The sequence below is a fragment of the Capra hircus genome, chromosome 23 (assembly GCF_001704415.2).
Source record: "Capra hircus breed San Clemente chromosome 23, ASM170441v1, whole genome shotgun sequence".
NCBI classification, from domain to species: domain Eukaryota; kingdom Metazoa; phylum Chordata; class Mammalia; order Artiodactyla; family Bovidae; genus Capra; species Capra hircus.
Genome location: NC_030830.1, coordinates 1,121,853 through 1,136,175, shown reverse-complemented (window position 1 = coordinate 1,136,175; position 14,323 = coordinate 1,121,853). Strand labels below are relative to the sequence as shown.

Sequence of the window (14,323 nt, the reverse complement as noted above, 5' to 3'; positions counted from 1 at the left end):
GGGGCCAGGGGAGGCTGGGGCCCGGGACCCTGCAGCTCCGTTCCCACACTGTGTTGCCGGCCCTATCGCTTGGGAGGCCTGGCAAGGAAGTGGGGAGGAAGCGGGTGCCACCGCTGGTGCAGAATGTTCCAGGCGGCTGGAAAGTTTGAGGAGGGCCCGGTGAGAAGAACAGGACCTATTGGCGGCGTCCAGCCCCGGCAGGCCTGCTTCGCATCAGTGTCTGGATAATCACAGCACACCCCTCCCCCAGGGTCTCACCGCTGCCTTTTTTTTCTTTTTTAAAACATTCTGGGCAACTGTGGTGAAGTACAGTGCATTTTAACTTTTTATTCCAAGAGAAACAAAAAATATGCAAAGCATATAAGGCTTTTGGGTCCTGTCGATTGACCTGGCTTGTCTGAGTGTGCATTGTACAGCAGTCTTGTCTGATTTGCTTTGCATGTTGGGTGTGTGAAGCCGAGCAGCTGTGTGCATATCACGAGAGGGGAGGAAAAGGACTATGCTTCTCTTCTTCTCTGCATGAGTCTACATGCCGGAGCATTTATATCAGGGAGTCAGAAGAAAACCTGCTGCATGTTTCAATGAACCACAAAATGTGTCCCTGATACCCTTGCCGAGTGGTCCTGCCTGAGTTCGTTCTGACTTCTGCGCTAAAGTGTGAACCCCCTTGAGGCAACCGCGCCATTTCCAGGAGCGGCAGGGTGTCTCCAGTCCCAGCTTTGAGTCCAGCAATGATAGGAATAAAGCCCACTTCATTCTTCTTATTCCTGAAGTATCTGATAGACACCTTTGAACCTCAAAAGGATAAGTTTTCAAACTTAGGAAACCAAAGAAAACCCAAGTGCTCCCAACCAGATTTGCGCACAGAGCCCCAGCAGTTGTGAAGCCTGGATGGGTGAGGGGCCTGCCTGGGCCGGGAGCAAAAACACAGCTACGGGCTGGTTGTGAAGCTCCTGGTCACCTGGGCAGGGCTGGGGCGTTCTGCACCGCCACTGTCTCTGGAACCGTGATTCTGTGCCGTGCGGCCTCTTAGTGGTTCGGTTAGATGACTCTCATGCTTTCTTTCCCTGGAAGTGGCACATAAAATGCACAGACCCCCTCTCCTTACTTAGGCATTTATAAAAGAATTTCAGAAAATAAGTTGGGGGGGGCTTCCCTGGTGGCTCAGTGGTGAAGAATCTGCCTGCCCGCGCAGGAGACATGGGTTCGATCCTGATCTGGGAAGAGCCCACATGCCCTGGAGCCGCTGAGCCCGTGCAGCACAGCCACTGAGCCTGAGCTCTGGAGCTCAGGAGCCTCCATGAGAGAAGATGCCACAAGGAGAAGGCCCACGCTGCAACTGCAGAAGGGCCCCTGCCTGTCACAGCTAGAGAAGGGCCTGGCTGCAGCAGAGGCTCCACACAGCCTAAGTAAATAAAATAAAACAAAAAGCAAGTTGCAAATCTCTGTGTTTAGTCTGACACCTTGATCTTAGAGAATGCGCGACTTAAGATGCATCCAAACGAAGCTCTTACTAGTCTGCATAAAATAAGTGAGCTCCTTCTATTGAGCTCCATCCATGCGTGCCTGCACACGGGCAGGGATGACACAGATCTGATCACGTCTACTGCCCCCCCCAAACCCCTGAACCCTTTCTCGTCACTTTGCAGGCCCTTGGGTTCGAAGCCTGGAGGGCCTCTTCTCCACGTGCTGGCTTTTCCCAGGGATGTCAGCACCCTGCATTGTCGGCCCCTCCCCGTCCACACCCTGCCCTCTCCCCAGCCCCCACAGCTCCTGTCTCATCCCTCCCCCAGGGACCCCCACCCCCGATTCTGTCAGAGTCCTATTTTATGTCCCAGCAGCACCAAGGCCTTCTGCAAGGCCCACACGCTCTGTGTGTTTCACACGGCTTACAAGTGGCCAGACCTGAACCAGATCCACCAGCCTCTGAAGCCTCACGTCCTGCCCGTTGCCCCAGTGTCCCTGCCCCCAGTATCTCTCCCTGTGGGGGTGACGATGCCAGCGGCCCCCCGCCTCGTCCCCCCGCGGGCTCAGATGAGCTCCCGCCTGTGGAAAGGCCTGGAGGACAGCAGAGCAGCGCGCTGTGTTCACATCGGATGTCGTCTGAGCCGTCTTTCGCGTCGGTTGCTGTGGGCCGTGTTTACGTCCACAGAGCCCCTGAGGGCTGCTCTCAAGCCTTGGTCGTGGCTGCGGCGGGTCTGACGTTGTCTCTCCTCCTTGTCTTCCAGGACGGCTCCTACCTGGCCGAGTTCCTGCTGGAGAAGGGCTACGAGGTGAGTCCCTGAGCGGGTGGAATCCCGCGGCCTCCTGCTTCCTCTGCTTCCTCTGTGCGTGTTTTCCACGGAAACTCTGATAAGGAGGCAGGACCGGAATGAGCCCCCAGGCCTGTCCCCGCGCCAGCCCATTGTGCAGTTTATCTGCTGGCAAACGCGGGCGGCCCCCCCTCCCCGCTCCCGGCTCTGCACGCTCCCCACATTCTCAGATAAACCAGCAGCCAGGCCCGCCAGGCCCTTCTCGGGTGACTTTATGAGGTCGTGGCTACACAAAAAAGTCCCGCTCCCAGTGAAGTCCCTTGATTTGCATCAAGCAGTAACAGCTCGCTGCCCTCCAGCCTGAGCGGCAGAGTTGACCTCAGGACGCTGGCTTTCCAGCTCTTGGCCCGTGGGCTGGGGCGGCCAGTGCAGCGGCTGCGTTTGCTGCCCTTGCCCTCATCCTCCTTTCCTGCCTCTTCTCCTCCTTCCAAGTTTCCTGCTTTCCCCAAAACAAACAAGAGTTTTATGTATGAAATGGGTGTAGCTCCGTGTGTGCACCTTACCCTTTTTAAGAACGGTGTTTGGATACGTGCCTTTCTAGAGATTTGTGCTCTGCAGTCAGCAGAATCCTGAGCAGCGGCCCACATGTTCCCCCCGATTCGGGGGTGTTTGCATGAGTAACTTGGGAGGCCACATTTTTCCAATGGCAGGTGCGTTGTTCAAAAAATGTGCACCATGGACCAATGGAAAAGCAACAGCGAGGAATCTGGCAGCTGAGCACCAGCAGGGTTTGAGGAAAAGGAGTGTAGTTGTGTGTTTTTTTTTTTTTTTTACTGTAACTCATAATTTTTGAGAACTTTGACTGTTAGACTTTAATTAGGAGCAGATATGATTAAACCTTCTGTGCCTTTATCAAATAATAACTAGTTCTACATCTTGTAATGCCATCAAGATAGGTAAGATGTAATTATAGAAATATACATGTACACACATGTTCATATACGTGGATTCCTGTAATAACTGGGTGATCAATATGTATTCTGCAAAGCAGAGCATTTTAGAGTTATGTTATATATGGTATCATTAGAGAAGGAAATGGCAACCCACTTGGAACAGGCCAACTCCAGTATTCTTGCCTGGAGAATCCCATGGACAGAGAAGCCTGGCAGGCTACAGTCCATGGGGTCACAAAGAGTCAGACACGAGTGAGCGACTGAGTGCACACACACACACACACACACACACACACACATTGAGTGGTCATAAAGAGAGCAGATCTAGCCTGTGTTCATTATTTACAGGATGTCTGCAGGTGTCATCTTGTGATGAGAAAAGCCAATAATTCTCAGGTTTTGTAGAAAATCTCCCTTTAACCGTTACGGATTTAATTCTACACATTGTTAAAAGTGCAGAGGGCAATTTGCCCCTTTGTAGTGCCAGCCAACTTGGAGCAGGGGGTGAGCAGGCAGGGTGCTTCCGAGGCAGCCCTTGGCCATCGCCACGCAGGACTGTGTCCTTATCCTTTGCCAGCTCCACGGCCTCTCGGAGACTTAGGAACTGAGTACCCGTGCCCCCCAGATCGTGGTGAAGAGCCGGTGAGATGCATGTGGGCAATGGTGCAGAGGAGCCCAGGGCCCGGGGGCTGACCCCAGAGGCAGGGGTGCAGCTCGGTGCTGACCAGCCGAGGGACGCAGACTCTGCAGGAGGCCCTTGGCCCGCCTGTCAGTAGCACCAGGGAAGGGCGGGTGTGTGACATTGCCCAGGTCCCAGCCCTGCGCCCACTTCTCATCGTGAGGGAAAGGAAACCAGAGGAGCGAAGCTTCCCGGGAAGGTGTCTGTGGTTTCAGGTGCCCTCCTGGCATCGTCGTTAGCAGATAAGCCAACAATATGCTTTTGTACCTATTTGTGCAAAAATACAGAGAGAAACCAGAAAAATGAAGGACACGGTCAAACCCTTGAAAAGCTGTATCTGGGAGCATGTGGACAACCTGTGTTGCTCCACTCGGTGACAGGGGCACAGGGACTCAGAATGTGAAGAGGACAGGTGAGCGAGGGGTCCCTGCCTGGGAGGAGCCGTCCCCAGGGAGCCTCAGGAGTGAAGAGCTGGCGGGGGCTGTGCAGGCCCCAGGCGCTGTCTGCTAGGACCAGCTCCCGAGCGTCAGTTCCTCAGCTGTGGGTCCTTCCTTCTGAGTTGCTGGAAATCTCGAGGCCTCGGTGCAGAGAGGCCAAGCTTTCCGTGGCCTTCCCTCTGCAACGTGCTGGCTGTTGGCCTGACGGCCATGTCTGCCCTCCATAGGCCGAGGTGCTGGCCGCGTGGTCTCGGCAACACCCTGGCCTGTGGATGGGAATCACGATCGGAGGGGCAGTGAGGGCGCTGTGCTTTCGCTCTGCAGAGGACACTCTGTGCGCGGGCATGGCCCGAGCGAGCGCGGTTACTGCCCGTAAATTTGCTGGCCGCCGCCCATGCGTGTGCGGTCACAGCCTCTGCGTGCAGGCCGCCGCCCGTGCGTGCGCGGTCACAGCCCGTGCAAGCGTGGTCACTGCCAGAATGTATGCCGGCCTCTGCCCGTGCGTGCACGGCCACGGCCCGTCTGTGCAGGCCGCCGCTCGTGTGTGCGCGGGCACCGCCAGTGTATGTGCCAGCTTTTGTCCGTGCATGTGCGGCCATGGCCCGTGCGTGCAGGCTGCCGCCCGTGCGTCCGCGGGCACTGCCCATGTGAGCGTGGTCACTGCCAGTATATGTGCTGGCCTCTGCCCGTGCGTGCTGGCCGTTGACGGAACCGCGTCATCCGTCTTCTCGGCAGCAGGTGCCTCAAGCAGCCTCTGGAGGACTCTTGACTCCAGGAGAAACCGCGACGGGGAGAATTTAAAAATCCAGTGGTGATGGCTTTCTGTTTTCTTCGCTGTGGTCAGTCAATCGACTGTGCTCAGTTAATCAGCATTTCTATGTTATACAGCCTAATCTGACTCTTGGTTTTGAAGTCAAATCAGCTTTTTTCTCACATTATGAGAACTTGAAATTGTCTTTTTCATCACTTTATTTTTCAGAAATGCTCACTTCCATTTAACACCCTCAGATTTTTCAGAAATTTTGTTTTTCAGCTTCTGTAATTTAATGATAATTTTGGTTAAATTTAGTCGAAGTTAGCTCATTCATCTTTTCACTTTGGTTTCCTCGCTCATTTCTTTTTCTCCAAAAATCCTTATGAAAACAAACAGAAAATCCTACGTTTTAAATACATCCCTTCTGTACGAAAAAGCCACTAATCTCCAATTCTTAACTAGATCATCCAACGTGCACACATTTCGGCTTGTCTTGAAGTTTGCATTTCACCTGCCTCAGAAGTAGACAGACTCAGCTTTCATTAGCTCTTAGAATAATACCTGCTGTCATGGATTAAACATTTGGCAGTCTTTCTTCCCCTGTATACACATACCAAGAGTTGGGAGTGAAGGGAAATTAAAACACAATTTTTTTTTCTTTTAAAAAAGGCCCCAAACTAGTGCTTAATGCTTTCGGTTCTAAGTGTGGCAGTGAAGTCCTAAGTTCTTTACTTGCTGTGACTTCATGTAATTGTCTGATTTCCATACTGGGTCCATCAATGTCATTGAATATTTTTAACAGTCCTTTATGTTGATATAAAGGGGTTCCCTGGTGGCTCAGCTGGTGAAGAATCTGCCTGCAATGCAGGAGACCCCAGTTCAATTCCTAGGTCAGGAGAATCTGCTGGAGAAGGGTCAGGCTACCCACGCCAGTATTCTGGCCTGGAGAATTCCATGCACTGTGTAGTCCCTGGGGTCACAAAGAGTCAGACACGACTGAGTGACTTTCACTTTGTGTTGATATAAAATGTGTATGGATATAGCATTTCTCTTTGCTTTGGGCTGTTGGGATATGTGATTTATCCAGAGACCAGCCTTCAAGAGAAAAAGACTAAATCATATCATTTATAGTTTTTCATTGTCAAAACTAAGTTATCTGTTTTTAGAACTTAAAAATTTCCCTCTATCCTATTAAATAAAGCTCAAATTACATCTGAGATGTTTGTATTTCAGAAGTAACTGGTAGTAAATACCAGTTTTGATATGTATAAGTATACATGTGAACTTGGTTTTTATTAAACAAAGTTTATTAAGTTTATTGAGTAGCTGAACTTTGTCATTAACAACTTGAAAAATTGGAGACTATCAGGTTGAATTAATTCAAAGTTTAGGTAGAATTTTCTCTTCTTTTAAATGAAGTAATGGGTGTGTGTGTGTGTGTCTGTGTGTGTGTGTATGTACTAGGTCGCTTCAGTCATGTCTGATTCTTTGCAGCCCCATGGACGGTAGCCCACCAGGCTCCTCTGTCCATGGGCTCCCTTAGGGAAGAATACTGGCGTGGGCTGCCGTGCCCTCCGCCAGGGGATCTTCCCGACCCGGGAATCGAACCTGCATGTCTTGCGTCTTCTGCATTGGCAGGCGGGCTCTTTACCACCAGCCCCGCCTGGGAAGCCCTCAAGTAGGGGTTTGTGCACCCAAATCTCAGTGTAATGTTTCCTAGGTTTTACTGTTGGCTTCCTGAAATGTCAACCAAGTTTGTGATGTTCCTGTCTTAAAGTATTCTCACGTTTGCACGCTTGCTTTGGTTTCGGCTCTCTTGGGCAGTACTGTGGTTCTGGCTCTCCACATGAAGCATCCGGCCAGCGGCAGGATCACTGAGTATGGATGTGTCGGCCCCTCTGCAGAAGCCGGTTTCTCGCGTCTGCCGCGTAAAATGACGATGACATTTCTCTCTCTTTGAAAGAAGGTCTTATGTGCTTATAACTCCCCCCCCCCACACACACACACTAGGAATATCTGAGTCATGCCAAGGATTAATTTTTGTTTGAAATAGACAGAAAACGATTGAGTTAAAATATAGAAGTGTATTCAGCTGCAAATGAAACTACCCAACGTAGGAGGAACTCTTCTAAAATAAGAGAAGGGTTAAAGCGGCCGCCAGGAGAGCTGGAGCGTGGGCAGCCGGCGACAGAAGCTGGTATCGGCATTGGCAGCGTGGAGGAGGAAGTGAGAGCAGGTCTTGAACAGTTTCTCTAATGTGTCTGACACAAATAGCCTTTTCTTCAGTGTCGGACAGGTATGCGTTCTGGTTCCAACTACTTTTTTTCCCCCTCACACTTGTCATGGTTAAGTCAAAGATAAAGATTAAAAGAAAAAATCTCCCTCCCTTTGAGTTCCCTCCATGTCCTAAATCTCAGAGGACCTCAGTCTTGCGCCTGCCCTGAACTGCTTCACCTTCTTAGCTTTCCCACATGCCTGCATGATAGCAGCTGCTCCCCAGTTCTCTTCTGGATGGAGGTATGTGTTTGTTTAGACACCCAGTGCCTGCTGCAGAGCTCGGGGGTGCCGGGCCGGGCAGGAGGCAGAGAGCCCTGACCTCACGTTCAGTCAGAGAGACGGGCCAGGCCTGCGGTGGATGCGGCCTCACAGGGTCTGTCTTCAGTTCCAAATGGAAGAGAGATTTTTATCAGCGGTAGGACTAAGTGTGTGCGTTTGGAAAAGGAGACACTTGAGTGTCTACAACTGAGCGCTCACTGTGAAGCCGTGTCGTCATCTAGATACTTTGGTTGAGATTGGCAGTGAAAACACTGGAAAGGGTTGGAGGGAGGTGCCTGCAGGTGGTGGCCAGGGGCTGGGGGAAGGGCAAGTGGTGGAATTATTTCTACTAATTCAAAATAACGTCTATATATCACACTGACATGTTGTTTTCAAAAAGCAATGACCTCTGAGTTTCTGATCAGTCTTCATTAATGAGTTATAACTTATCCTTTTCCTTCCACATGATAAAAATGCAGGTCCACGGCATTGTACGGCGATCCAGTTCATTCAATACTGGCCGAATCGAGCATCTGTATAAGAACCCCCAGGCTCACATCGAAGGAAGTAAGCCATTTTCTGTCTCTAAACTCTCTTTCTGTGTAACTTCCTGTATTATGATAAGGTATTTTCAAGTGTCGTTCTCCTCAAAGCCCATCACACCCCAGTTATTTACCCCTGAGTTACCTGCCCTCACTGCCCTCTGCACACTCCGAAGCCCTTCGCTGCCTGCCTGTGGCCCTGGGCTGTGGGGTCATTGTGCTGAGGCTGTGCCCAGGGGCCTGGCAGGTGATGCTGCCTGAGAGCCCGCCGCAGGCCAGCCTTTGATCCCCTTCTCCAGGTATCCCTGTGCCCTGGAGCCTGATCAGCTCCACACAGAGCCCACCTCTGCTTTGCACGTTTGGTCTAATTTAATCAAGTCAAGCAGTCTTTGTACATTAATTTCAAACATAATCAGGGAGTACAGGTCCAAAAGCAGATGCAGTCAAAACTCTCTGTAAATCTCTTCACAGGCGGTTGCCAGTCTCTGCAGTTGTGTGTTGTTTTTGGTGGCATACTTGCAAGCTGACATCCCAGTTTTCTCATCTGACCTTGGCAGCAGGTCCTGAGGTCATGAATGAGTCTGTTTTGCCGGTGGAGGCAGAGAGAGGGTGACGCTATCATGGCCCGCACGTGGCAGACGTAGGCGGGATGAGGACATGGGTACCGCCCGCCAGCAGAGACCCTCCAGGAGCCTGTACTCACTTCAAGGCCCTGAATATTGAAAGGTTTGGGTTCATTGCACAGCAGCGATGTCATCAGGAAGATGACCTGCTAGTTGTCTTTCCACCTTAATACTTAGGGTTTTCAGTGAAGCCTTTCTGAAAATTACCATCATTTTGTGCAAAATGCAGAAAGGTACTGCCATTGTCTTTAGCTGTAGACCAGAATGTAAAAGTGATGAACAGATCAAGTGAGCAGGCTGCCCCTGGCCTGTGCCACCTGCTTACAGCAGGGAAGTCCCTGCGGGGATCGGCTGAGATTTGGGGTCAGAGCACTTTGGGTGCCTCTCAGTCAGCCATGGCCCGTGTCAGCGTTCCACAACGGCTTCAGGACTGTTTATGAAGGACTGGATGGAAGCTTCTGAATAGAGCCATCCTCACCACCACAGATTTCTTTGGAGAGTGTAGACTTTATTTCCAGATTTTCTTTGAATCCCATACTTTTGTGGTATGTCTTACAGTCATCTGGGCGCCATAAGCTACATTAGTTGTGTAACATCTGTGATGATTTTGTTTGTACGGAAAGCGCATCAGAGTTTTCACAGGTCCTCTATAGACGTGGCGGCAAGTGTGAGCCTCTGCGGTTTCGTGTCTTTCCAGATGACAGTCACGGGCTGCCACCCAGAACCAATCTAGGCTTCAGGTTTTCGGAAGGCACGGTGCGGTTCCCTTCCTGCTCACGGTGTGTGTTTCAATTCTGCAGACATGAAGCTGCACTACGGTGACCTCACCGACAGCACCTGCCTCGTGAAGATCATCAACGAGGTGAAGCCGACCGAGATCTACAACCTCGGAGCCCAGAGCCACGTCAAGGTGAGCCGCCCGCCAGAGCGCGCTTTCTCTGCTCTGTCCTGAGGTTCGCATTTTCCTTTTTTCTGTTGCTGCTGCTGCCTTTTTTTTTTTTTTTCCATTTTGTGTCTTTTAATTTATTTTTAAAATTATTGTTTAAAATTTACTTTTAATTGCGGGAAAATTGCTGTACAATGTTGTGTTGGTTTCTGCAGTACAATAAGGCAAATTAGCGCTCCTTAATCCAGCCCTAAAACCACTAGTTCCAGTCCTCAAGTTTAATTCTTCGCACTGGTTTGGGTGTTAAGAATCCTAACAGAAATGCTAATACAGTTTTGAAAAGTATATTCTCTGTTAGTGAACAGTGTATTAAATCTTACTAATGACATTAGAGTAAAAGTATTTGTTTCTTTGGGGTTGATCTTACAGTCACAAACCCCACTTGGATGTGTTTTCTGCTACCTTAACTCACATTGTGCATGAAGTCTTTTGTTCAAATGTTGGAAAATTAAGTCAATAAAACTTCTATTTTAATATTAATTTTTGGTAGTGATGATATTGCTGGCTGAGAAAATAGTATTTTTGAGTGCTAATATGTCAGAATTAATGGAATTAACATTTTCTTGTGAGTAGTGAAAATTATTGGGAGAAAAACTCTGTCTGGACTCTTGTTCCTTCAGTTTTGTGGCACACGTAGCTCATGTTGACGTCTTTTCGTTGATTTAGGCAGATTCTCCGGGGGTCTGTCTGCTTCTCCTTAGAGGAGGGTCTTTCTGGAATCTCAGGAACTGCCCCCAGCGTTCTGGCAGTCTGCTTGACTCCATTTCTGCTGCTGTGTCTGAGTGAGAGCTGCAGCCAGGGATGGTATGAGTCCTTTTAGATACGTGTTTAATTAGGGTAGTTAATGGAGCTTAGAAATACAAGTAACTAACTACAAGTTAAAACAGCCCCCACCCCCAAACTAAAGGGAGCAGAAACTCTATCAGCATTTTTGGCTGTTTCATCAGTAAACCTGGCATTCTGGCTTCAGAAACAATTTGAGGTGGTTGCTGTTTCTCCACACCCCCAGCTCGGAGTGAAATGGAAACTAGATGCCTATTTTACAGTCTTGCCAGTTTAAGGAAGAAATTACAGACAAGATCAATGAAACCAAGGGTAGCACATAGTAAGAGAAGCAAGTAGAAGGCCTGATCTCATTATTGATGCCAAAATTAGACCCTCACAGCACATTTTTCTCCAAGATGTCAACTTTGGAGGACGGCAGCCGATCCATCAATAGTGATACTTCTTTACCAGTCTGTGCTGTGGCGGAAGGTGCTTGTTCCCTTCCCTAGTTTCTGATGATTCTGTTCTGTATCCATGCTTAAGCTCTGGGCTGTGGAAGGTGTCAGGGTCTTGTCTTTCGGTGAGCACAGAGTTATTTTTCTAAGTGATTCTGAGTGTATTTTCCATCTGAAAAGCTGTCTCTGGCATGCTGTGCCTTGAGGGCCTGTCCCCTCTCCTCTGGAGAAGCAGTAACTGCCACTCCAGGAGTGAAGACTTTATCCTGGATTGAGGCAGCCTGTCCATCTTCACGTTGTAATTTATCTCTAGGCTTCTTGCTGTCTCCAGACAAAACAGAGGGTTTTGGAATGAATACTCTGTTACCCAGCTTCCTTTAGATGAGGACCTTTCCTTTGTGATGGTGTTTAATAGATGGTTTATCACCTCTGGAAGTCATCAGGTGGAATGGTGGGAAAATGCAGGGTATTTTATAGACTTATGTGTATAAGGACTTCCCCTGTCATTTCTAGCATTAAATGAGTCAGTCTTCTCTTTCTCCAAAATGTCTTTGCAGTTAGTTCAGAACGTCCAGTACGCTTTCCGTACATGCAGTGTCCTGGTATGTCTGGTTAGCACCCCAGAGTGGCCGGGCTGTGCACACAGAGGCCACAGGGGCTTAGCTGATTTCCTCTAAGTGGCTCCACGCGAAGTTTATCTGTTTTTATTGGGTTTTGTCTGCTTCGCCTAAAGGCCAGCTAATGGGCAAAAATGGTGCTTAATCGGAGATGAATTTTGGCTTGTAAAATAGGTTCGCCCTTCAGTGGCATTTGCATGCATGGCAGAGTGGAGCACCCACCTCCGCCACAGGGGGTCTTGGCTTTCTCACGGATGGCAGAGGCGGGTGCTGACATCCTTGGGTCTTTAGAGATAGGTGATCTCAGTCTCGGGAAAGCGTGCATGGTGTCAGGGAGGTTCAGGGAGGAGTTTACAGACACTGTTAATGGGAGCGGGTAGTTGAAATTGAGGTAAAAATACAAGGCTGAGAGTCAGAAGCGAGGAGACGTGGAACATGTTTGTGACATGATGCGCGCCTGACGTAAGCTGAGTGAGAAGTGTGCTGGGAGGAATGGGGGGTGGGCAGGTGGGGCACTGGACTGGGTTTGAGCGGTCTCTATGTGTGTGTTTTTTTTTAATTAGCCACTTTTTAAATTGAAGTAGTTAATTTACAACGGAATGTGGTTCCCTGTGCTGTACAGCAGATTTTTGTTGTTTATCTATTTTATATGTAGTGTGTGTTTATGTTAATTCCATAATTATTAATTAATCCATAATTAATTCCCTAAACTCCTAATGTATCGCTCACCTTGCTGCCCGCTGTCCCTGGTGGCAGCCATAAATCTGCCATCTCTGTCTGTGAGTCCATTTTCTGGTAAAGAAGTTCATCTGTATCATCGTTTTAGATTCCACACACAAGTGATACTGTGTGACTTTTGCCTTTCTCTGGCCATCCTCACTTAATATGACACTCTGTAGGGTCATCCAGCCAGTCCATTCTGAAGGAGACCAGCCCTGGGATTTCTTTGGAAGGAATGATGCTAAAGCTGAAACTCCAGTACTTTGGCCACCTGATGCGAAGAGTTGACTCATTGGAAAAGACTCTGATGCTGGGAGGGATTGGGGGCAGGAGGAGAAGGGGACGACAGAGGATGAGATGGCTGGATGGAATCACTGACTCAATGGACATGAGCTTGGGTGAACTCTGGGAGTTGGTGATGGACGGGGAGGCCTGGTGTGCTGCGATTCATGGGGTCGCAAAGAGTCGGACACGACTGAGCGACTGAACTGAACGGAACTGAGGACCATCCATGTTTCTGCCAATGGCATTATCTCACTTGTTTCTGTCTAATGTTCCATTGTATATGCGTACCGCATCTTCTTTATCCAGCTGTCTGTCGATGGACACAGGTGGCTTCCAAGTCTTGGCTGTTGTAAACAGTGCTTCAGTGAACACTGGGGTGCATGTATCTTTTTGGCATAGAGTTTTCATCTTTCCTGAATACATGCCCAGGTGTGGGATTGTGGGATCACTTACTCTTGACTTTAGTTTCTGGAACCCCCATGCTAGTTTCTGTAGTGGCTGCACTAACTCTCGTTCCTGCCAGCAGTGTCCCAGGCTCTCTTTTCTCCGCAGCTTCTCCAGCATTTGCTGTTTGTAGGCTTTTCGATGGTGGCTGTTGTGGCTGCTGTGAGCTGATAGCTCGCTGTGGCTTTGATTTGCGTTTCCCTGGTGTTTACTGATGCTGAGTGTCTTTTGCTCAATGTGATTCCTTCAGCTCTGTTCTTTTGCATGATTGCTTTGGCTGTTCAGAGTCTTTTGTGTTTCAAACACCATTGGTAATCTGATAGGGATTGCACTGACTGTGTAGATTGCCTTGGGGGCCTATAGTTACTTTGACAGTATTGTTTCTTCCAGTCCAAGAGCATATCTTTCCATCTGTTTGTGTTGCCTTTGCTTTCTTTGGTAAGTGTCTTACAGTTTTCAGAGGACAGGCCCTTTGCCTCCTCAGGTAGGTTTATTCTAGGTATTGTATTCTTTTTGATGTGATGGTGAATGGGCTTGTTTCCTTAATTTCTCTTCAGGATATTCCATTGTCAGTGTGTAGGAATGTGACAGACTTGTTTCCTGCCGCTTCACGCAACTCCTTAATGAGCTTTAGGAGTTTCCTGTAGCATCTTTAGGATTTTCTGGGTATAGCATCATGTCCTCTGCAGACAGTGACGGTTTTACTTTTTCCTTTCCCGCCTAGATTCCTTCTATTTCTTTTTCTTCTCTGATTGCCGTGGCTAGGACTTCTAGAATTATGTTGAATAAAAGCAGCACGGATGAGCTCCTTGTCTTGTTTCTGAACAGGAGATGGATTCAGAGGTGAGTGGAGGTGGGGCTTCGAAAGTGCAGGAAGCTGGTGGTTGAAGGCGGCGGCAGCCGACCTGGGCGTGAGGTGGATGAAGCCGGAGGCCTGGTGAGGCGGCCTGCTGCCGTCACGATGGGGGGCCTATGGTCCCAGTGCCGGAAGCAGGTGTTGGAGGAGGGACTGCTGAGCTGGCTGGGGGTGCGAGGGGGCCCCCTGGACACGTTCTCCCAACAGGACTTGAGGGACACTCAGGTAATGCAGGTCAAAGGTAACTTAAAGTATGTTGTGAGGTTGGAGAAGGATTTGGAGTTCAGTCCTAAGGATTCTCGAGAGGCTGAAGCCGAGGCAGCAGGTGGAGACAGAGGATGAAGACTGATCCTCAGGGAGGGGAGCGCCTGGACTGGGGAGGGTGGGAGTCAGGGATGACCAGGGGACGGGAAGGGGAGACAGGAGGGTGGAGCCGTGGGAGCCGGCCAGCAGATCAGGC

At 49.5% G+C, this 14,323-nt stretch overlaps 1 protein-coding gene across 3 annotated transcripts in view; it reads left to right on the top strand.

Moving 5' to 3' along the window:
• The window catches only part of GMDS (GDP-mannose 4,6-dehydratase), a 425,099-nt gene that overhangs the window by 81,126 nt on the left and 329,650 nt on the right, over positions 1–14,323 (top strand). For all 3 annotated transcript variants that reach the window (XM_018038954.1, XM_018038955.1, XM_018038953.1), the window contains exons 2-4: positions 2,229–2,273; positions 8,090–8,177; positions 9,576–9,685. In XM_018038954.1, coding sequence (XP_017894443.1) covers positions 2,229–2,273; positions 8,090–8,177; positions 9,576–9,685 — 243 coding nt within the window. The remainder of the gene's footprint in view (positions 1–2,228; positions 2,274–8,089; positions 8,178–9,575; positions 9,686–14,323) is intronic.